Genomic DNA, 22,738 nt, shown 5'->3' with positions numbered 1-22,738 from the left:
CACGAGCACTTGATGACGTCATAGAAGCGACGAACACACTGTGTGTATGTGTGAGTGAGAGCTGCAGCATGGAACGCTCAGCAGGGAGAAGCCAAGTGCTGGAATATACATTAGGGTGTATGTTTAGTATTTATTTTGTTTTTATAAATTAGTTTGGTGGTTACCCTCCCAGAAGCAGGATCTTCAAAAGGGACAGGGGAATCCCTGCAACATAAATGAAAGGTTGCTAAGAAAACTAAATGGTGTTCACCTTGTGAGAAACCAGCCCTAATAGAGAAGTAATTATGTGAAGATTGTCTTAAGGCACCTGCAGGTGATACCAATGAACAAATGAGCACTTTCCTTATTGATGAAGGAGGCTGTTAAACAGAGTGTTGATGCGGCAGTCCAGCAAGCTGTTAACCCTACGCAGGAAAGATCTAGATCCCAGACCAGTCTGGATAAGGGGAAAGGTTTTTCATCATATGAGTCTGACATTGATTGTTTTCATGTGTCAGAGGGTGAAATGGATTCATCAGATTAAGATATTCAGGAAGAGTAATCTGAATTTGATGTAGAAAGGGTGGATCCACTCATCAAAGCCATGATACAGGCTTTGGAACTGGAAGACACTGAGGAGTTAACCCACAAAAAAGATAAACTTTTTGGGGCGAGACAAAGAGTGTCCTGGCTGCTTCAAGAGTTTCTGTACTGGCCTGCTGTTTGACAGAGCTAGGCAGTCTGCTGCTGCTTTAAAAAGGTAGAGTCTTTCCTATCCATCAAGTAATTAAGGACCTCAGTCAGGTGGAGTTGGCGCAACCAGACGCCAGAGTATTTACGCCTAAAAGGTTTGGGAAGATGTATCCATTCCCACAAGAGGAGGTAAAATTTTGGGATGTCAGCCCAAAGGTGGATACTGCTATTTCCAGAATAGTAGAAAAGACCACAATTCCAATAGAGGAACCTGCGTCATTGGAGGACGCTATGGATAGGAAGATGGATACGTATTGAAGAAAGCATACGTTACCGCAGGAACATCCTCAAACCTGCCATAGCAACTACGTCAGCAGCAAGGGCTATGCGAGGAAGTGCTATTCTTAAAGCACTGTCAGAAGTAAAATGAGCAGCCAAATCTATGGTGCTGGCGGTATCAGCAAGAAGGGCTTTATGGCTCAGACACTGGATGGCTGACACAGCATCAAAGAACAACTTGTGTGGATTACCATTTAAGGTGAGTTCCTCTTCGGTAACAAACTGGATGCAATAATAACAAAAGCATCAGGAGGTAAAAGCACTTTTTACCTCAGGAAAACAGGGCCAGAAGATTCGGTTTCCAACAGGCTAATAGAAACCAATATACTGTAAGGAAGCAAAGGCATATAGACCTGGCAGGTCATCTCCAAGACAAACAACATGGAGGGGCGGCCAGAACCGGCTTTTTCGTGGCGCCAGAGGAAGAGGATCATCCACAAAGAATAGTCCACATGAAGGTCAGAGGGCCCAGCAGTTGCCAGTAGGAGGGCGACTGAAGCAGTTTTCTGCAACATGGGCCCAAACAATACAGGACAATTGGGTATTACCGACCATTCGTCAGGGGTACAGTATAGAATTCAGGGAGATGCCAAGAAGAAATATGGGCCTAATAACATGGATACAGTCCAAGGAAAAAAGAAGGCAGATGAATTCGGCTTTAAAGAAATTATTACAAGCAGAAGTAATAAAGAAGGTACTTCAGGAAGAGGAAGTGGAATTTATTCCAGAATTTTTCTAGTAAAGAAACCTACAGGGGAGTACAGAGCAATCCTAGACCTAAGAAATGTGAATTTATTCTTGAAAATAAGAAAATTCAAGATGGTGTCGTTGAACCTGATTATTCAAGAGGTACAACCAGGAGACTGGATGGTGGCGATAGACTTAAAGATGCCTATCTACATGTGCCCATAGCAAAGGGACACCAAAGATGCCTAAGGTTTACAGTAAATCAAGATCATTATCAGTACACAGCACTGCCATTTGGTCTGGCGACTTCCATAAGGACGTTTACAAAGGTTCTAGCCCCTCTAGTGGCAGAAATGAGAGAAGAGGGATAGAAATATACCCATACCTGGACGACATCCTGGTAAAATCAAGGAGTCTGGAGAAACTCCAGCAAGACCAGAAGATGGTAATAACTTCCTGGAACACCACGGTTGGTTAATAAGCAGAGACAAGAGCCATCTCATGCCCACTCAGCTGTTAAGATTTCTGGGGGTAGAATTTGATACAGCAAAAGGAGAAGTGAGACTACCAGACGCAAAGAGGCAAGACATATCCATGCAACAAAGAAGCTCAGGAAAGCTACCAGGACTTCAGCAGAAGAATGCATGAAGCTCCTAGGGAAATTCGCTTCAACATTAAGCGTCACAAAATGGGCAGCAATACATATGAGACCACTGCAAAACAATTTCTGCAACAATGAAACGGGAATCACAAGGACACAAGACAAAGAATCTTGTTGCACCCACACACAAAACAGGAATTAAAGTGGTGGGAAGATACCCGAAACCTGGAAAAAAGGACAAACACTACACCCAGTGCACTTGGTAAGAATTACAACAGATGCGAGCAACACAGGTTGGGGTGCCCAGATGGGAGAAACATTGGTGCAAGGAACCTGGACAAACCAGGAAAAGCATCTTCCATCAAATCTGCTGGAATTAAAAGCAGTACAAAGGGCCTTAGAAGCTTTCCAAGACCATATAAGAGGTGGCTGTATAAAAATAGAATCAGACAACAGGTCAGTTGTCAAGTATATAGCCGAACAAGGAGGAACCAGGAGCAGAAAGCTGATGAACCTCACAGCAGAAATCCTCTTTTGGGCAGAGTGCCACTTGTCGGAAATTACAGATACATATCCCAGGACTAGAAAATGTCACAGCAGACTTTCTAAGTCGGAACATCATACACCCAGGAGAATGGGCGTTATATCAACAGGTGTTTCAAGAACTGGTAGAGCGATGGGGTCAGCCAGACATAGATCTCATGGCGACACACCAAAACCGCAAGGTAAGGAACTACTGTGCCAGACAGTTTCATCCAAGCGCACAAGGTACAGATGCTCTCAGTTTCAAATGGCACTTCAAGTTGGCATACCTGTTCCCTCCAATTCCCCTAATTCCGAAAACAATCAGGAAAATCAGGGAAGACCAAGCAGAGGTGATATTCGTAGCAACCTACTGGCCAAGAAGGCTTTGGTTCACACACTTGGTAAATATGGCAATAGATACACCATGGCACATACCAGATCGCAAAGGGTTGATGCGTCAGGGGCCAATATGTCATCCGAATGCCAAACAAATGGGCTTTGACGGCATGGCGATTGAGCAGGAAACATTGATATTGAAAGGTTGTTCAGACAAAACAATCCAAACCCTTTTACAAGCAAGGAAAAGTTCCACATCGAAAGTATACCATAGAATCTGGCTTTGCTTTCGCGATTGGTGTGAAAAAGAAAAACAGAATTCCTTTCACCTAGAATTGTATCAATTGTGGAGTTCCTGCAAAAAGGATTTGAGAAAGGTCTCAGTCTTAGCTCATTGAAAGTACAGGTGTCTGCACTATCAGCCTTAATGGAAAGATTGATCATCAGATTCTTTCAGGCAGTTAAAAGGTTAAGGCCTCAAATCAAGAACAGGGTACCTACATGGGACTTGTCCCTAGTATTGGATGTACTAACAGCAGCTCCGTTTGAACCTATACAGGAGATAGGCTTAAAATGGTTATCATGGAAGATGGCGTTTTTGATAGCAATCACCTCAGCAAGGAGAGTGGGAGAACTACAGGCTCTATCAGCCAAGGAACCATTCCTAGTCATACATCAAGACAAGGCAGTTCTCAGACCAGTGCAGCAACTCCTGCCAAAAGTTGTATCACAGTTCCATATGAATCAAGAAATTGTGATTCCGACATTCTGTCCAGAACCAAAGAATAAGAAAGAAGAAAGACTACACAAATTAGACGTGGTAAGATGTCTAAAAGTGTACCTGGAAAGGATGCGAGATATCAGAAAGTCAGACAGACTATTCATCAATTCCAGAGGGACCGAAGAAAAGTCAAGAAGCATCAAAGACAACAATTTCCCAGTGGATAGTGTCTTGTATTAAAAGGCTTATGAAAGCAAAGGACAAGATAAACCTTGGAACATTAAAGCTCATTCTACAAGGACCATGTCTACTTCATGGGCATTTAAAGCCCAGGATACACCAGGACAGATATGCATAGCGGCAGTCTGGTCCTCATTCAATACATTCTTGAAATACTACAGACTAGATGTACAATCATCAGCTGACGCAAGCTTTGGTCGTAGAGTGATAGAATCTGTAGTGAAATAAGTATAAGGTGTATTAATAAAGGTCAAACTGATAAGGCATTAACTTGTGGTGTTTATTCTGATGTATCCCTCCCTAAAAATGTTCACTGCTGGGGTATGTCCCAATGGTGCCCACTGCCAGGGTGATCAGGAAAGGAGAAAATTTAAACAACTTACCGTAATTTTCTTTTCCTGGAACCATGGCAGTGGGCACATAGTTACCCTCCCTATGTATGTCTAATGCCTATCAGTTATATATTTTCAGCTATGGAAGAATCGTAAGACTAATGTGCAGGTAGAGGGAGGGGCCTTATATGGCCTACCTGCAAAAGTCTACTTCCTGTCCTACCTAGAGTGAGAAGGGATTAACCCAATGGTGCCCACTGCCATGGTTCCAGGAAAAGAAAATTACGGTAAGTTGTTTAAATTTTCTCCTTTTTATATAGAAGCCTTTAAGCAGCAGTTCAAGCTGCCATTTTTCCATTTAATATGTGCATCAATACAATCTACACACTGACAAGTGATTAGTTAAATTGCTGATCGATCGGCGAAGATTCGGCTCGGGATTAACTAAATGGCAGTGCAGCAGAAGAGTACCAAAGATGCAAAGTTCAGTGGGGAAGATTATGTGACCAGGCATTCACTAGATACAATTGGTGCACTGTTAGAGAGAGGGCAGGACTCAAAAAGGGGTGTCACAGCCTGTTTCAGAAGAAGAAGGGGATGTGAATTTGTAAATGGTTGCTATTTATTTTAATGCTACAAGTATTTTTACACAGTACAGAACTGATTTATTAAAAAAAAAAAACACACATGTAGGATATTGCTCGAACTGCAGCTTTAATAGGACATTGTTAGTCAACCATACTGCATTCCTTGATTTCATCTTGCATAAAAGGCCCTCTGGTCCATCATTTTACCCCATTGGGGTCAACAGTAAATGGAAAATGAAATGGTCATAGGATATTCTATACTTGCTTTTCCATTGTAATGTGAGAATGTATTATGGTGAAGGCTGTGACGGTGAAGTCCGGCTGGCTGTCCCTAAAAAACGTGTGTTAAGAGCTGAGAGTGTCAGCTCTTGGGTCTAATATTGTACATTACTGTGTTGCCCTGTAATTCTGTTCCCATTACATTGTCCCCTGCAGGATTATAAAATGGGGATGCCAAAGGGTTAGGGTCCCTTATATGAAATAGCTGCAGGACTGGGACTTTGGAAACAGAAGGGTTAAGGGTGGATGTTGGGGGCAAATAGGGTTAAAAACTGTGTAAAGTGTTGATAACCAGAGATAAAAGTACTGATATTACCCGCAAATAGTATATGATTTGCGGGTATGCGTCTGTAGATAAAGAAGTGGTGGGTTATGGAAGTACAATGTAATATATAGCAAAAACCTGAGCTGTTTGGGGCTTTACATGTTCCCTGTCCCCAATAAACATGAAACTTCAGGGGTGTAAGTTTTAGGTAGGATATTTGGTCAAAATGTATTTATCTTGTTTGCAGGAGTCCGGGGGACAAAGTTACTGGTAGTCCTGTAATTCTCCCCGACGTGCAGGCATGATTTGCGTATACGTGGGGTGCATTACACTGGGGCTACACAGTGTCCCCCAGAATACTGGTTTTCGAGCTCAAGTATCCCAGACCCATTTCCCACACAGGTATAAGGTTCCCCAAGTGATATAAGTTTATTAAACAATGTTTTATACTGTAGGTATTGTTTGATACAGTATGGATGTCAGCCCAGGCATCTACATAGGCGCTGGGATATCTGCATTGAAAACCGATGTCTAAGGAGAAAGGATGTCCAGAGGTGATGAAACCGTTTTGGTGAGCAGGGAAGGGCTAAGTACCCGGCCCAAAGAACAGGGGGCACCCCACTGGGGCCCTTTAATGACTGCCAGACCTTGGGGAGCCTGCCCAGTGGGTGGCAATGGGTTGGCTGGGGAAGATGCTGCTCGTAGGCGCTTTTCCCATTGGCCAATTCATATTTCCTGCCCACCCGGTTTTTCAAGCCAGCTTGGCATGCTTCCTCCTCTGACATCAGCAGCCAGACGAGCCCCCGTTCTGATTGGCTTGTGGGAAAAATTCCCACGCTCTGATTGGTCGCAAGTCTCTCTTCCATGTTAGACATAGGACACTGAGGTCTATGTGAGGGACTGCCCGATCAGAGAACTCTCTCTCTCTGTCTCTCAGACTTACATGCAATCTTGGGACTTAGTCCAGTGAAGCTCTGGCAGGCTTTTCCAATGTGCTTTGCTCGCAATAGCAAAGCACTAAGCATTGAGGTGCCGGAGAAGCCTAGCCTAGCTGAGGACAAGTTCTGAGAAACAATGTTACTTGCTCCAGGCTTAGTCCAGTGACGCGACCGGTGGGTGCTCGGCATAGAGGTGCAGGGGTAGCATGGCCAAGCAGAGGAGAAGAGCTGGGAGCAAGTTCTCGCGTCCAAGTTCTGGGAATTGGACAGAGCTGAGACCAGCGGGGAGAGCGCGTTGACTCTCCCGAGAAGAGCACTGTGTGTTCCTGGACGTGGAGAGGACAGGGTAAGCCTTCCTGATGCAGGCCTATTTGAGGCTAGTTTTCACCCCCAGACCCCCAGTAAGTGTGTATTTCAACTGTATTTTGTATTTCATTTGTGTGTACGCGGGTTTACCCGAATAAACCTAATTTTATTCCACTACCTTGTTTTGCCTAGTGAATGATCCCAGAAGGTAAAAGGTGTTAAAAGTGCTGGTCTCCCATGACAAAGGCCATTCATTACTTTGCCATCTTTCAAATGGCCCTGTCCACATTAGTACCCAAAATAAAGGTAAAAAGGCTGTTGCCCATAAACTTTGTTTTTAGCAGGTTTACCAAGTCAAAAAAGAGCACCTACTGAAATGTTTGGAGCAAGTCAACATCCCACAAGTGCACAAACATGGGCAAAATGTGGAGCCATCTCAGATTTTTGCCCCCATTTCACCCTTACAATCTACAATGAACCTTTTCAACAACTTTTCTTTCAAAACTATTCCTTGACCTTAACCAAAACCGGTAAACTAGCCATATCACATTCTCATGGCGAAGTGACTAAAACAGCTGATGGCCAATAACTGAAGAGTCACTGTGCTTTACGGAACGCTCATCTGCAGCGTAACCAATGTATGACGTGACAGCATGGCGAATAAGGTCGGTCTGGGGACCTGTGGAAGATATGCAGATAAACTTATGGGTTCTCTATCTTTGCTGCACTTTGCAAACTGACGGGCTTCTGTAAAGGCATACCCCGCATTAACATACGCAATGGGACCGGAGCATGTATGTAAAGCGAAAATGTACTTAAAGTGAAGCACTACCTTTTTCCCACTTATCGATGCATGTACTGTACTGCAATCGTCATATAGGTGCATAACTGATGTAAATAACGCATTTGTAACAGGTTCTATAGTCTCCCCGCTTGGGTACAGCTTCGGTACAGGTAGGGAGCTGGTATTGCTGTTCAGGAAGTGCTGACTGGCGCATGCGTGAACTGCCATTTGCCTATTGAGCGAGATGTACTTACTCACGAGTGTACTTAAAGTGAGTGTCCTTAAACCGGGGTATGCCTGTATAACCTAAATAAAACAGATGGGAAGATGTACTGACCCAGCACAATTTCTCTTGACAGTTATTGGCCTTGCTTTTTATTAGAGAAAATTAAGCAGTCTTCTGATTGTTTAACAAAATGAAATGCAGACATACACAAAAATGTTAACACACCAGTGCCATAGCTTATTTAACCTATTAAAGTTTATGCATAACATGCTTCTCTGCAATGAAGACTAGTATTAACATGGCTAAAAATACACGTGAGATACACTAGCCCTGCTGTTATAAAAGTAGGGCGAGTAGTATTTAAACTAGAATCTTAACCATGTATTAGTTCAGTGTAAAGAACAGTGCGTGGGCAGCAAAAGTGCGTCTGATCCCCTGTTAAAGTATTGCATAGCCTCCGGACGCTATACTTCTGTTGGCCCTCACGGTATACGTCCTGTTAGGTACAGGCACTGTGAAGGGTACATTTTCTCATGAAGGCCTAGCTTCCTATTGCAGCCTGGATGCATTGTTACTGTATCCAGGGGCGGGCCTAGCAACAAACAGGGTGTCATCCTGGGTGATAATGGCTGGGTCACATGCAATTAATGTGATGCCTGTCAGTATCAGACCTGCCTTGTTATGGGGCAGGGTTACAAGTTCATCCCCTGGGAATATACCAACACTCTCCCAGAAGTCAGGCAGTCTGTCTCCCCTCCCTCTGAGTGGGAATGTGTAATCCTGTGTACCATCAAGAATAAGGAGCTGGATGGGGCCTGCAGGGTCTTGTACAAAGGGAAGGCTGTGACTTCTGTCTGACTACAATAAAGATTCAGTGGAACCATCTATCTGTGTGACTAAATGTCTGGGTCACTAAGAAGTTGCCAGCATGGATCATCCTGGTCAACTCAGGTTCCTTGCTGGCTGGAGGAACTGTAACCAGAGATGAACCACCCTGAAAACCTGCCCTGATGTCTCCCCACACCACTACGGAGTTCTCAGAGTCTCCTGTTCCAGCCTCACAGGTATGCACCGCACCAGCAACACCAGGTAGCCGGAAGATCTCACTTAGGGTGGGGGAACAGGTGCTACAGAATGGAGGTGCTGCTGAGATCGCATCAGGACAGGTTTTAACAGCAGGACTTTTATTCACAAGGACTGTGTATGTGACTGTGCTTTAGGACTCTAGGGAGTGCAGGAAACTTGGGTCTGTGCCTTGTAGCCCTGCACTACCCTCTCTCAGTATAGCTGGCAGGTATCTTAGTGGGGGTGATTGAGTCTCCCTGCTTGAAGAGCTGCACTGTACTCCGACAGTCCCTTTATCGTGGGGCTGCCGAACAGAAACCTACACTCTTAAGTAAGGTGGGGACAGCTCCCTGATGCGACGCCGGGGAGGTTGTTGCCCAACCGGGTAATCCAAGAAGAAAGGTGGGGTCAGTTCCCTGACACGTCCCCAGGGAGCCTGTTGCTCACTGAACAATGAAGATGGTGGGGGTAGTTCTGCAAAGCGCCACCGTGGAAACTACTGCCTACCCAACTTTACCCTTATGTATGCGCGGCAGGTATCTGAGGAGGTGTGCCCACTTCTCGGGTGCCAGAACCTTTGTTTGAGGAACTGCAGCCATACACAACACGGCACCCAAAAGGGATTACATCCTGGATGGTTGCTACTCAAAATGGCGGTTCCTGATGAAAACAGGGACCGCATTTCATGTAATGTCACAAAATAGTGGTTCCTGCCGAACCAGGTTGCTTGCAAAAGCTTGCAGAAGGTTTTGCAAGTTTCACTTTTTCCAGCACCCAAAATCAGCGTGAAATGCTGAGACCACGCCTCCTTTTCAATCTTGGATTGGATGCCTAGGTCCACCAGGGGGAGGAGTTGGGCGTGACTAGCCCGACACTGCCGGATGCGAGTACACTGTGACTATCAGACATGTGTGCGGAGCTGCTCCATCACTAAAGATAAAATGGATGCCGAATTAGGAGATATCTATGAACTAATTGGTTGGGTACTAGTGCTTCAGCGAGAGGACGATAGCAACCTGCTGTTGGGGGTCTGCCAACTGTGTGATTATCCGGGACAGGAGCTGCGGGTGCTTCCACAATTTGTGGCATGCCAGGTTCCCTACCTCCGGGTCAGGCCCATGGGACCCACTGGTACTACCACTAATATGAGCACTGAGGAGCTGAGAACCCTCTACACCCTGGTGTGCAAACTGACGGCGCTGGCCCAAGGCTCCGCGAGCGATGCCACCACTCATTACATGGCCATGGTGTATGAGCTGTTCTACCCGGAGCTGCAGATGATTGCTTCCTCTCCCTGTGTGGAGTCTGATGTAGTGAGTCCCGATTCAGGAATAGGCTCTGTTCGCCACATGGGGCGGAAGGAAGGCTCCATTCTCGGCCTTACATGTGGATAGAGGACTTCCGGGACTTACCTGCTACCCCATCGACGTCGGAGATGTCTGCGATGTCACTGGGAGTGATGTCGGAGCCAACCAATCCTGTACCGGAGAACCGCGAGGAGGGACCACCAGCATACTGCGAGGTACTCCACGCATCATCTCCACCGACTGGCTCCAAGAGGGAGGTATTCACCGAAATGACAGCTGCTTCCGGTTTCGTCGGATGACAAGACCGCAGAGATCACCGAGGTACTGGTCTGGGCCTCCCACGCTCCTGAGTTGGAGGGCAGCCTGCTGGTTCCTGAGGTCAACACCTGCTCCGTGATCGAGGTCCGGGAATTCGACCCATGCTGAGCACAAGATCAGGAAGCGACCGACCAATATCTGCATAGGAGAAAGGAGATGTGCGAGGCCCGTGCTCGCGCTGTCACCTATGTAGTGGCTGCTGAGAGGCACTACAATGCACTGGGGCTTGTGGAGGAATTCCCCCGGGAAGTGCCGTCCGGTTCTACCCCATCCTGCCCCAGACCTGTGCTGATCCCATCTCTGCGACCGGGAGGATTTGAGCGAATAGAGCCATCTGGCTGGATGGACTCCCAGGATGGAGCCATCTCCCTGGTGAGTTAATAGCCCTCTGTGGACCCCTACTTTCTGCATTGCAGGGAGAGAAAGAAAGCAAGAGACTCCCACAAAGCTGCAGTCGTTGCTGCAGCAAGGTACATAACTGCTCGGGTCGTAGCCAACGGAGCACTGCTGGGACTGTGGACACTAAGATAGCTCCAGAGGTCCCCGGTTCAGAGATTTTAAAGTGCCCGCCCTACCCCAATCTGCCCGTTATCCAATACCAACCCCAGCCATAGTATTAAACTCCTGACTCCTCGTCCCTTGTCACCGGTGGGTTCTGTGTCTCCAAGAAGCAATGTGAATGTAAATAATGGTACAGTGTCTATGATCTCTGTGGGGGGTACATTACCTTGGTGGGATAAGATGTACAGGGGATATGTGTGTAGAGGGAGAGGGGGTTGGCCCGGTATTAAAGGGGTTGCACCCCATATGGCCACCCCCTGACCTCACCAGGGAGGCAGGGGGTTAACTGGACTGTGGTCCAGGAATGTGGCTTACCCCTTGTAATGTCAGGAAAATGTATGTTCCCCTGTTCCCATGTTTCATTATAAGCCTGTATTTTAATGTTTTAAAGTGCATTTCTGTATTTCCAGTTCTGGAGGTCGCAGAGAGTTGATATTTGGCCAATGTGTGGAGTCACTGTAGGCATTAAGAACTGGCAAATTTTGACCCACTGAGCCCATCAGAATGGAACTTATTAATATGTGTAGATATTACGTATATATGTATGGTATTTTGGATCTGCTCTGACAATGCAGACTCCATCTACTATGCTAATAGGTCATGAAGGGCAGCCGGCTGATTGAGCCTAAGAACTGTGATCAAAAGTTAACTGCCCTGATTGTTTACACTAAGTACTAATCTTCAGACCAAGTACTAATCAACAGACTCTGCCACTCTAATTGTTACCTGAGGGTGGAGAATCATCAAACTGGAGTGGTTTGTAAGTGTTATGTCTACACCTACAAACAATGCAGATACTTCATTTGGTAGACTGGTCGTCGCCCCTGATTTAATTATGGGGCTACCCATAGAGTCCAAGTACACATGGGCTAATTAGCTGGGGGGCATGGGTTAATCTGTGTCTCCACGTTAGGGATTGGATACAGATAATTGTTCACCAATAATCTGTATTCAATGTTAAGAATAGGGTTACACAGGTATATAAACTGTGTCCACCCTACAGTTTTTTAGTTGTGCTTCTGATTCCACCTGGAATGTCACAGGATTGCTGGAGAATTGCTAGCTGATACTTCTCCATCCCCCAACCCTAAGTAAGTGTTACCTTCTTGCCTGTTAATTGTACTATATTGCTGTGTTCACCTTTTTTAAGGAATAAATATATTTTATTATATCTAAGCCTCGTTCATTTCAACCCAGATATTTGGTGTTCATTATATCTTGTCATAAGCTACCGTGACAATGTGCCTCACCTAAACCGGACCTGATTTGTGCTAAAGGATGGGTGACCAGGTGCAATGCTGGTGGGAGGAAGGTAGGCTCACAGCAGAACAACATGCTGAAATTATGCGCCAGAAAAGTAGTAAGTCTGTGGTAGAGACACTTTCCTCTGCGGATATAGAGGAGGGTCCTGTGGCACCCTTATGGGAAGGATCTTTATTCTGGGTCTTGCCTGGTACAGCAAAGGGTTAATGAAGTTTAGCATGACAGAAAGGGTACTGGTGATGAGGTTTAGGAAAATGGGATTTGAATACCCATATCTCCAGAAATCTCTTATGAGGAGCGCGGAAGCGCATAGCGATGAATGGGTTCGAGAGGCCATCCTAGAATACCTGGCTAGTACTACCAAAGGTTTCAAGTCCTGTGAACAGGACCGGGCAAAGTTTCTTATAAAAGTGTGGGTAGTGGGGCGCAATATCCACCTTGATAGGGTGGAGTATATCCCAAGTCTGGGAGAAGGTGTTGTTACTCAGTTAAAGTGATTGATAGAAGAAACCAGACCCTGCCCATTACTACTGAGTCGGTATTAAACAAACACCTATACTAGACCCAGGGTTCTCCACAAAGGGAAGGTACCAGTTGTTTGGGGGGTAATGTATACTGTTGTATTGAGATGTTAATCATATTGTATATACTGTATTCCTCAGCAAAGGCGTGAGACTTTCACCAGGGGGAGGATATAGCCGCTATCCTTCCGCTATCCTTCTTATGGGTCCTCACAGTATAAATCCTATTAGGTACAGGCACTGTGAAGGGTAAATTCTCTCATGAAGGCCTAGCTTGCTATTGCAGCCAGGATACATTGTTACTGTATCCATGGGCGTGCCTAGCAACAACCTGAGAGTGTCATCCTGAGGAGGATTCTGGCTGGGTCACATGCAATTAATGTCAGTATCAAACCTGCCCTGTTATGGGGCAGGGTTACAAGCCCATCCCCATGGTAAATACTGACACTCTCCCAGAAGTCAGGCAGTCTGTCTCCACTCCCTCTGAGGAGTGGGAATGTGGTATCCTGTGTACCATCAAGGATAAGGCAAAAACCTCTCAGTAAAGGGAGTAGATCAGCGGGCACTGCTAGCAAAAAGATGATAAGGCTGGACAGTGCTAACAAAAGTATGCCTTTATTAAACCATGAGCAAAAAAGGATAAAAAGAGGGAATTTACCCCCTGTGTGCTCTAACGCGTTTCACCCCTGTGGGGCTTTGACAAAGTCTGGGTCACTAAGAAGTTGCCAGCATGGACCATCCTGGTCATCTTAAGATCCTCGCTGGCTGGAGGCGCTGTAACCAGAGATGAGCCACCCTGAAAACCTGTCCTGATGTCTCCCCACACCACCGCGGAATACTCAGAGCCTCCTGTACCAGCCTCACAGGTATGCACCGCAACAGCAACACCAGGTAGCCGGATGATCTCACTTACGGTGGGGGAATAGGTGCTACATAAGGTTAGCAGTTTTGCTGCTGTATTGAACCTTGATGTGATATGGAAAAAATGAAACACAAAAACCCCAGGTTGGCAGTGTAGTACTGTACTTTGTACTGTTTGTAAGCTTTTAAACCTCATAGGATCTTTCATACGTGGCTGGGGTGGGTTGGGGGGAGGGGGGTGGGGGAAACAGGCATTTCAACAGTCTGGAATTCACTGAGCAAAATATAATGTTCCAAGGAATCGCATGAACAGGACAGAAAAATAAAGTTAACTATTTCACAAAAGCCATACCTGATTATTGTTCGTTTTTAACAGCGTTGGATGCTCATTTCGTAACGGTGACGACACAGAACTGCTTTCACTATTGCTTCCATCACTCAGGCTAACCCTACAAATGTAAGAAAGTTGATGTCAGACCAGCAAGTAGGAAAGAGGACCGAAAGAAGCGACCTGAACATGCTGTAAGATGTATTCAAACATGGCAAAGTCAATCCTCAAAAAGGGTCTGAAACTACTTAAGGGGAGATGATTCCAGGCAAGGAGGCATTTTCATTGTGCCCTTCCTTACGTCAATGTATCAAAGCCTTTACAACAATTATGACCTGTGTGCAACAATCTGCATCAATTGAAGGAGTTAATAAATCTGCTCATGATACTTTTTATAAAATCAACAAAATAACACAGTAAAGAGGTAATCCAAGCCATCAATTTTTTTTAACCTTATTTATACCCTACAGAGAGTGCTACCGTATTTTTTATTTAGTCCATTTTACAGCTGAATGGGGATCCCAGCTGCTCTGCAAGCACCCTGTCTGCAAAGATAAGTAACTTTGCATATTTTTGATATACCTGTTTGAGTGCCCTGAAATTCTGGTTTCGTGTGTGTGTGTGTGTGTTCTGTACCATGTTAGCCTAGCGTAATAATAAAAAATTAATAGACGATACCGTTCTGGGGCTAAGGAAATGCTTTTATTTGTGCGAGTTTTTGAGATACACTGATCTCTTCTTCCGGCGATGTTACAATGAATAAAGCAAGCAAGGTTTAACTTTAAAACAGTGCATCTTGGAATGTTATCTGTGACTGAAACCTATCCCTCCCCCCTGTGCTGTATGCGATTAATGACTTGAGGTGTTAAATAGTCCCTGAATGTTAGTGATGTAAGAGTGTGTGTGTATGTATGTATGTTAATATATAAAGCCCCCACAGTGTATACAGCGCGTTACAAAAGGTGTGTGTGGAGTGGGGGTGTATACCAATGGTGTGGGTAGGTGTGGAAATGTAAGTGGGTGTTCATTACTAAAAGTGTGTGTTTCAGGGAAGACCTGTTGCAGTCTTGTATCTTCCTGGAGAATGGGTTGTAGTTCCCTGGCGATCTTGCGTAGGGCTTCTAGGTGTGGGTTATATGTGACCACCAAGGTACCCTGTTGCTTGTCTCTTTCTGTCTGTATTCAAGGAGATCTCTTCTCAGCATTCTGGTGGCTTTGTGGATTTGCTGGTCTACAATTCTGTGGTTATATCCACGGTCTCAAGGCTTTAATCCCCGCTGGCCCCTGCTGTGTCGGAGCATATCCGGTTGTATCGTATGGCTTGACTGTAGAAGGTTGCATGCTTAGTGTATGTCAGGTGGAAGCTGTTGTCCCTCAAATAGCTGGCTCTGTCTGTAGGTTTGCGGTATACAGAAGTCTGTAGTTGGTTGTTCTGTAGTTGGTTGTTCTGTAATGGCTGTGTCTAGGAAATATACTTCGTTCGGGGAATGGATGAGTTTGAGGTTGATGGTAGGGTGGAAAGTGCAGTACTGTATACACTGTGGGCGCTTTATATATTTACATTTACATACATACACACATAGACACGCATACACACACTATTACATCACTAACATTCCGGGACTATTTATGACCTCAAGTCATAAATCGCATACAGCACAGGGGGGGAGGGATAGGTTTCAGTCACAGATAACATTCCAAGATGCACTGTTTTTAAGTTAAACCTTGCTTGCTTTATTCATTGTAACAATGCCTGAAGAAGAAATCATTGTATCCCTAAAGCTTGCACAAATAAAAGTATTTCGATAGCCCCAGAACGGTATTGTCTATTTATTTTTGATTATATATATATATATATAAAAACACACAAACGTAACCACATCAAAAAATCAATATGTAATACAAATGATCACAAACCACAAATAAACCATAAAGATGTATGGGTAAGTGGCGGTGCTACGGGAGTGAATAATACATAAACACAATAAGACACAGAAATCCCAAACACAAGTACTCTGATCATAAAATCAATGATAACAAAAAGGGTTTATTAAGCATAAATAATGACAACAATGAAAAACAAGATCAAAAAATATAAACAATTTTTTTTTTATAAACACAGGGCAGACAGAGAAACACAGTGGTAGACAGATGCTTGTCCCATATAAATTCAACAGATCAAATAAAGCAAATTTGACGCTGGTAAAAAGAGACAGTCCCATATAAATTCAACAGATCAAATAAATCAAATTTGACGTTGGTAAAAAGAGATAGCATACCATATTGTAGTCCAAAAAAATTATTCAAACATACTGGCAACGCTAATACATTTTTTGGACTACAATATGGTATGCTGTTTCTTTTTACCAGTGTCAAATCTGGTTTATTTGAGATATATATATATATATATATATATATATATATGCAAATATAGCTGTATGCTTATATATATATATATAGTTAAGTTATGGTGGGTAAAAAAAGTGACAAAACCCTCCAGAGCAAAGCATATAGCAAATGGATTCCACTGCAGCAAGGGATTCTGGGAAATGACATGCAAATGGTCACACAGTGTCACCTTTTGCTTCAAAACCATTTTTAACATGGTTCCCTATAGGCTTAAGCTTGCTGCATGGTCACAGCTTTAAGCACAGCCAGGGTTAAGATGCATAGCCAGAAAACCCACCCACAGACAGCCGTTTTGACCTTAATGGGTCTCATCAGTGTGGGGTTGGTTAACTGGCTATCCAATGAAGCAATGAGGATGGGGTTTACCATACTTAGTTAAGTTATGGTGAGTAAAAAAAGTGACAAAAAACCTCCACAGTAAAGAATATAGCAAATGGAAATATGCCTATATGCTTATTTGCATGTCTTAGACAGGTCTGCAACCCCGCCTTTCACCATTATCATCCAGCACACAGCACTTCCACTGCAGCAAGGGATTCTGGGAAAGGACATGCAAATGGAAACACAGTGTCACTTTTTGCTTCAACTATATATACAAATGGACATTGACAGACATACTGAAGAGATTCAGTAAAGTACTGGATAGAACATCATTTAGTCACCATGGTAGGGACCACTTTTTTTCTCTTTTTTTGGACAAGCTCAACTTTGTCTTTTCAGATCCTCTGATAAACTAACTATGGTCTCCAAACTACTGTAGTTTAAATGTGTGCATTGAGCCTTTTACATAGGTGGTGAGCTTTTCCAAAGCCTTTTCTGTTTTTAATCTGGGTTAGACATGAGAAATTGAAGCTCTTCCCCATAGATGCAATTAAGCACCTTCTAGTTAACAGGATATTTATCACAAGTATGTAGCCATGCTTTCCTAAACCAGACGTTTCATCCGGGTTTCATTCATTCAACAGCTTCAACTGGTGTTCTAACTGCAAATACATGAATATTTTGCCTTTTAATACAGTAGACTGAGTTCCATACTGTATGTGAAATAAGGGGACATATACAGAAAACTAAGGGTGCTAAGCTTTAGCATGTCTTACTTCCATATGTATGAATGGCAGCCGAGGCCTGCTAAAATGTAGCACCAATTTGTAGATTTGGACCTAAGAACCATATGTGATATAGGGGGACATGTAAACGGTGTTTCCTACTGTGCTTATTTAATGGCACGCTTACAGGTTTCGTGCAGGTTAAGGCTTTGTCCCCACTGGCGCTAAGTTTGCTCAAGCTTGGAGAGAGAGTATAACAATTTTGTTTAGCTAAGCACAGAGCGCCGGTGAGCGTGTGTACACGCGCATATGCGCATCGCGTGAGCGTGGACTTGATTTATATGCAAGTCACCTCGCCAAGCGCCGCCCGCTCAGCGCTAGCGGGGACGCAGCCTTAGGCAGCTGAGCTGTGCTTGCTTTTCCTTTCTTTCAGGAAGTCTGTGTCTCAGGTACCCTCTTCGCACAAAGGAAGTCACTGTCAGCTAATGATGTAAATGAGTCGAGTGCATGTGATGTAGGGCGATTATACCTGCGCGTCCGGCTGCCTCCATGCATATGGACTGGCCTCTCACTCTCAGAGTCATTATCCTCTGCTTCGTCTGATTCATCCTCGTTCTCATCAGAATGCAAGTCTTTCATTATGGACCTGAGGGTGCCTGAACAAGAAACAAAGAAACCTAGGCAAATTAACATACTGGAGGAATTAAAGATGGCTGTCCAGTTGCCGCATCTCAATAGTTTTGGGAAAAACAGTCTGGCTAAGCTGGCAATTTTACAGGGTCTCGTTCCACTTACCAAAAATATTTAAGACAAATTGACAGCACTCATTGATATTTAATAGCTTATAGACCTTATAGCCATAGCCCTATTTGTAAACAGTCTATTCAGTAATGTTCCTGTTATCTCCTGAAACAAAGAAACGTTTTCTGCAGTGATGCCTAAGACGGAGCCATAAAGGCTAATGTGTTGTAAAGCAGCAGTGAGAGAATTCGTCGAGCACACATCTTTAAAAAAAAGGCCTTAAAAACTTTACCCGGTTACTCCAAAATTGATACTGTACAGTCGCACATACAGTTATAATGTTGCAGTGTGCAAATAGAAAAGTAACACTCCTAGTGGGATTACTATTGTATACTAATGGGGTTAATAGGTTAATGCTGAGCAAAGGCCCTAGTGAACTATAGCTTATTCTATGTAGCTTATTTCATGTCGCTAATTTAATGTTGCCAAAGTAACTCCTGTCGGGTGTCTGGCCACTCCTTAGTTTCAGAACCTGCTAGAATTGTCACCTGACCATGTATGAATCCTAATATTTTAAGGATGTCTGTATTTTGCCCCGTTACAGGGGTAGGATAGTGTTATCATACAGGGGTACAAAAGGAGCTGTAGAAGCTTACAGACCCCATGGCTCCTGGAGGACACCAGAAGAGGGGAATCTCACTGTGTTAAGTGTATGGTGTTAAGGGTATGTCTTATATGTGCAACTTTATGTGTAGAAATAGGGTCACCTTTTGTTATTTTGAAGTTCGGGAAGAGTGTCCTTTATTTAGTAAGGGTCACATGAATACTCAAGATGCCGAAGCAGTCTATCTTTCCTTGAGAGAGGATGTGCGTGACCCTTCAAGTATAGGATCCCTAGATCAGGGGTCCAGGGAAGTGTCACACCTAGAGTTGCTCTCACGCCAACTCTACGCCTATGCACACCATGTTGCCATAGTGTGGACTGGTAGGGAATTATAAGGATACATGTAGATGGGAACCTCGATAGAAGTACACCCATACACAGAGTCCTGGAAGGTACCTGGGAATTACTCCAGTTTAAAGGGGCCAAAAATTGCAAGTTTCCCTTAACACAGGGCAAACAAAGGTGAAAAGCCATGTGTGCCTCCCTGGGAAGCTATCTGAGCATCCAGGGAAGAAGGATGTATGAAACCCATCTGTACAAATAAAGTAACCAGTCTGTGTAATAAAGTCCCTGGCACCCTTGAGTATGAGAGACTAACCACCTGCACCCATCTATTCTTCGACGATTAGATGTGACTCAGAGAGAGTAGTAGCAGTGTCGATTGACTCTAGATTCTGTATGAGCGACACAAAAGAGGAAGTGAATGTACAGTAGCTTTCTAAATGGCTGCTGTAGCAACCAAAGGCTGATCAGTACATTTTTTTTAAAAATCATTAAAAATGGCATTAGAAGTGGAAAAAAAAATGCAGCCAGTATTCCGTAATACTACAGAACTGATTAAAAAACAAAAACCATAGGATTTCTTACGTTTTGCTACTTTAATAACATTTATTTTCATTTATTTACAGTATAAGTTACCAACATATTCCACAGTTTGGTACTGTAATAAAAATGGTGAGAAATATTGTATGTATTAAAAGTATATAAATTAATCTGGTACTTCAGGTGTTAACATTGGTTAGAAATTATGTTAAAAATACAAGAAATTGTGCTTATGACAGATCAAGACCCTTCCTGTGTTTGTGCTGATCTACAAACGGGTTAAATGGCGGGGTTTCACTGATGGCTCACTAAAAGTGAAATTTGTTGTTTAGAAGGCTGTGGATTATTGCCAGATCCTGGCCTGTCAGCCTCAAAGAGAACTGTAACATTCTTGAGCTACCTCCTGTACATCCCAGAGACAGGTGACAAATAGCTCACCCCTTTCTTGGATGCTTATATTAAATATAAGAAATGATGGGCCTGACACTAATTCATAAGAGTCACCGTTGCGATTAGACAAACCAAATCATACCACACACTGCATGGGTAAGAGGTGCAAAAGACAGATAACAGTTTCTCCTGCGAAAATAGACATTAGGCTGTCAAATTTTAGATGCAGGCGTGCATGTAGAGAGCACAGATGCAACCACGAAGATGGCGTCTGTCTAAGTTATGGCTCTTTCATATATTTAGTAAGACTTTAAACTTATTTTTAAGATGTTTAACAGTCGTAAAACTGTCAAACCAGTAGCTGATTTACGACAGAGGTGTGGGCTTATGTTGTTTGAATGGGGGAGAAATAGTACAAAAGTCTCACCATAGTAATATGAAAATCAGAATTCAACAGAGGTGTGTTTTGGTATCAGAACAGGTGAATTCTCTTCTAATCCAGTGACCCGTCTCGGACAAGACCTATGACATATGGTCACGTACTGTAGAGGGATTTCTGTTTGTTTTATCATTTTATTTTAAGAAACTGTCATTCAAAAATCATGCAGTAGCTGCAAAGGCAAACAAGATCTTATCTTGCATTAAACGGGCAATGCATGGAAGGGAAGAAAACATAATTATGCCCCTTTACAAAGCATTAGTAAGACCACACCTTGAGTATGGAGTACAATTTTGGGCACCACTCCTTAGAAAAGACATTATGGAACTAGAGAGAGTGCAGAGAAGAGACACCAAATTAATAAAGGGGATGAACAATCTAACTTATGAGGAGAGGCTAGCTAAACGAGAATTATTTACATTAGAAAAGAGGCGTCTAAGAGGGGACATGATAACTATGTGACAGGTAACATATGTGAAAAACTATAAATAAAAAATATGTCTATAAAATATATTACAACTTTATCAAACTGTCTTGTCATCTATGTATTTTGCCTATTGGTGGGGCTTATGGATCTATAGCTCTTCGAAGATCTCTTAACGCCTGCATTTAGCAATAAACCTCAATGTTGATTACCCTAACTCCGTTATAATGACATCTAATGCAAGGAGTGCAGCATTGCTGCTACATTCTCATTTCCCCACCTTTTTTTTCTCTGCACTGTTCTTTGACTTAATTCGCTGACATGCTGCAGATGCAAAATTTGCCATGGTGTAAACTGAGAAATAAATGGAATGCAAAAAACAAAATACAATAGGGGTGAAAAATATTTCTAGGTTCATTGCAACGACCGTATGGAAAAAAAATTGAAATAGACAGTCACACAGGGAAATAAGACATTTTGTTAAGGTTAAGTTTGATGTTGGAGAGAAAAAAAAAAAAAAGAAAAGAAAAAAGGATCAAGGTGATAAATCAATTTGAGTGCAGGGCTTTCTGAACCAGAGCGCTTTTGTTTGCCTGTTTTTGATCTCTTTAGTTTTTAAAGTTCCCCTTTGAGTTCAAGGTCAAATTCTGGTCAAGCAGGCACTTTTCTCAAGTCTTAATTTGAGATGTATGGTGCTCCCCCATGTCATCACTCCCACTGCCCTCCACTTCATCGTCCTATTAACACCTTCACCCAGTGGTCAAAGTGGCTCAAAAAAGTAGTAGTGCTGTGCACTGCATCTATTTAACATTGAGGCAAAGGCTCTTAGGAGTGTATTTTTAGAAAGATTTAAGTAACATTGATGTTGTGGGGGGGGGGGAAGGGTTAAGAGAATGAGGCTTCCTTAAATAAATCCAGTGATGTCAGATTTCCGGGAGCTGCACATATCCTAAGGCCTGGGACATAGTGCCGCTCAAACGTGCTGAGGCGCGCTGAGGCTCAGGGAAAGCGGTGCTTTCCCTGGCCTTACACAGTGCGCCATCAGGGGGCGGGCCGGGGGCGGGCCGGGGGCGGGCACGTGACCGGCCCTGCGCTCCGGCAAGCGGGGAAATGTCAAAACGCCGTCAGACACACTCTTCCCCAAGCGTGCTGACGCGTGCGCGAGCTCCTGCTAAAGCCGCTCTCATTGCAGCTTAAGGGGCTCAGTGCCGAGCAGCAGCACGGCTCAGCGCATAAGCGCTGACCATGTCCCAGGCCTTAGTCAGTTACATGGATTTCCCCTGTCTCCCCAGTCATGCACTAGTTGTTCTCAAGGCTGCCCGAGAATCACAACTGCAGGGGGCGCCTGCTTCGCTCCCGTAATTAAAACAGTCTCTCTCTGCAGCTTCTCCAGTCGAGCCGGTGTGGACTTCTCACTCCTGTTCCGCAGGTGTGTATAACTAACAGCGTCTGTGTATGTTCTTGTGTTTTGTAAGTAAAGACATGCAAACTTCTCACCCGACTTGACGAATATATGCCAAAAATTATTTTGCCAAATCTAAAATGAAAATTGTAATCGAGTTTGCTAGATGAAAAGTACCCTGATATATGGGTTTTGCTGGAGAGGGAGAGACGAGGAGGGAGAGAGTCCCAAGTGATACAGTATGTGCTCCCCAAACACACCTGTGGACAAAACGGAATGCAGCTAAGATACCTGGGAAATATGCTAATTTGGATATGCAAAGTATATTCAAATGATGGA

At 43.9% G+C, this 22,738-nt stretch overlaps 1 protein-coding gene across 4 annotated transcripts in view; it reads right to left on the bottom strand.

The window, feature by feature from the left end:
* MLLT3 (MLLT3 super elongation complex subunit) overlaps positions 1–22,738 on the bottom strand; it is a 343,568-nt gene that overhangs the window by 36,454 nt on the left and 284,376 nt on the right. For 2 of the 4 annotated variants that reach the window (XM_075594656.1, XM_075594654.1), the window contains exons 8-9: positions 18,047–18,194; positions 14,087–14,183 (exon numbers count right to left, since the gene is read on the bottom strand). In XM_075594656.1, coding sequence (XP_075450771.1) covers positions 14,087–14,183; positions 18,047–18,194 — 245 coding nt within the window. Of the gene's footprint in view, positions 1–10,315; positions 13,839–14,086; positions 14,184–18,046; positions 18,195–22,738 lie in introns of all 4 variants that reach the window. The other 2 variants (XR_012800564.1, XM_075594655.1) reach the window with 2 other exon arrangements.

Source organism: Ascaphus truei, chromosome 1, assembly GCF_040206685.1.
Source record: "Ascaphus truei isolate aAscTru1 chromosome 1, aAscTru1.hap1, whole genome shotgun sequence".
Taxonomy (NCBI): Eukaryota; Metazoa; Chordata; class Amphibia; order Anura; family Ascaphidae; genus Ascaphus; species Ascaphus truei.
This window is presented reverse-complemented; position numbering and strand designations above follow the sequence as displayed.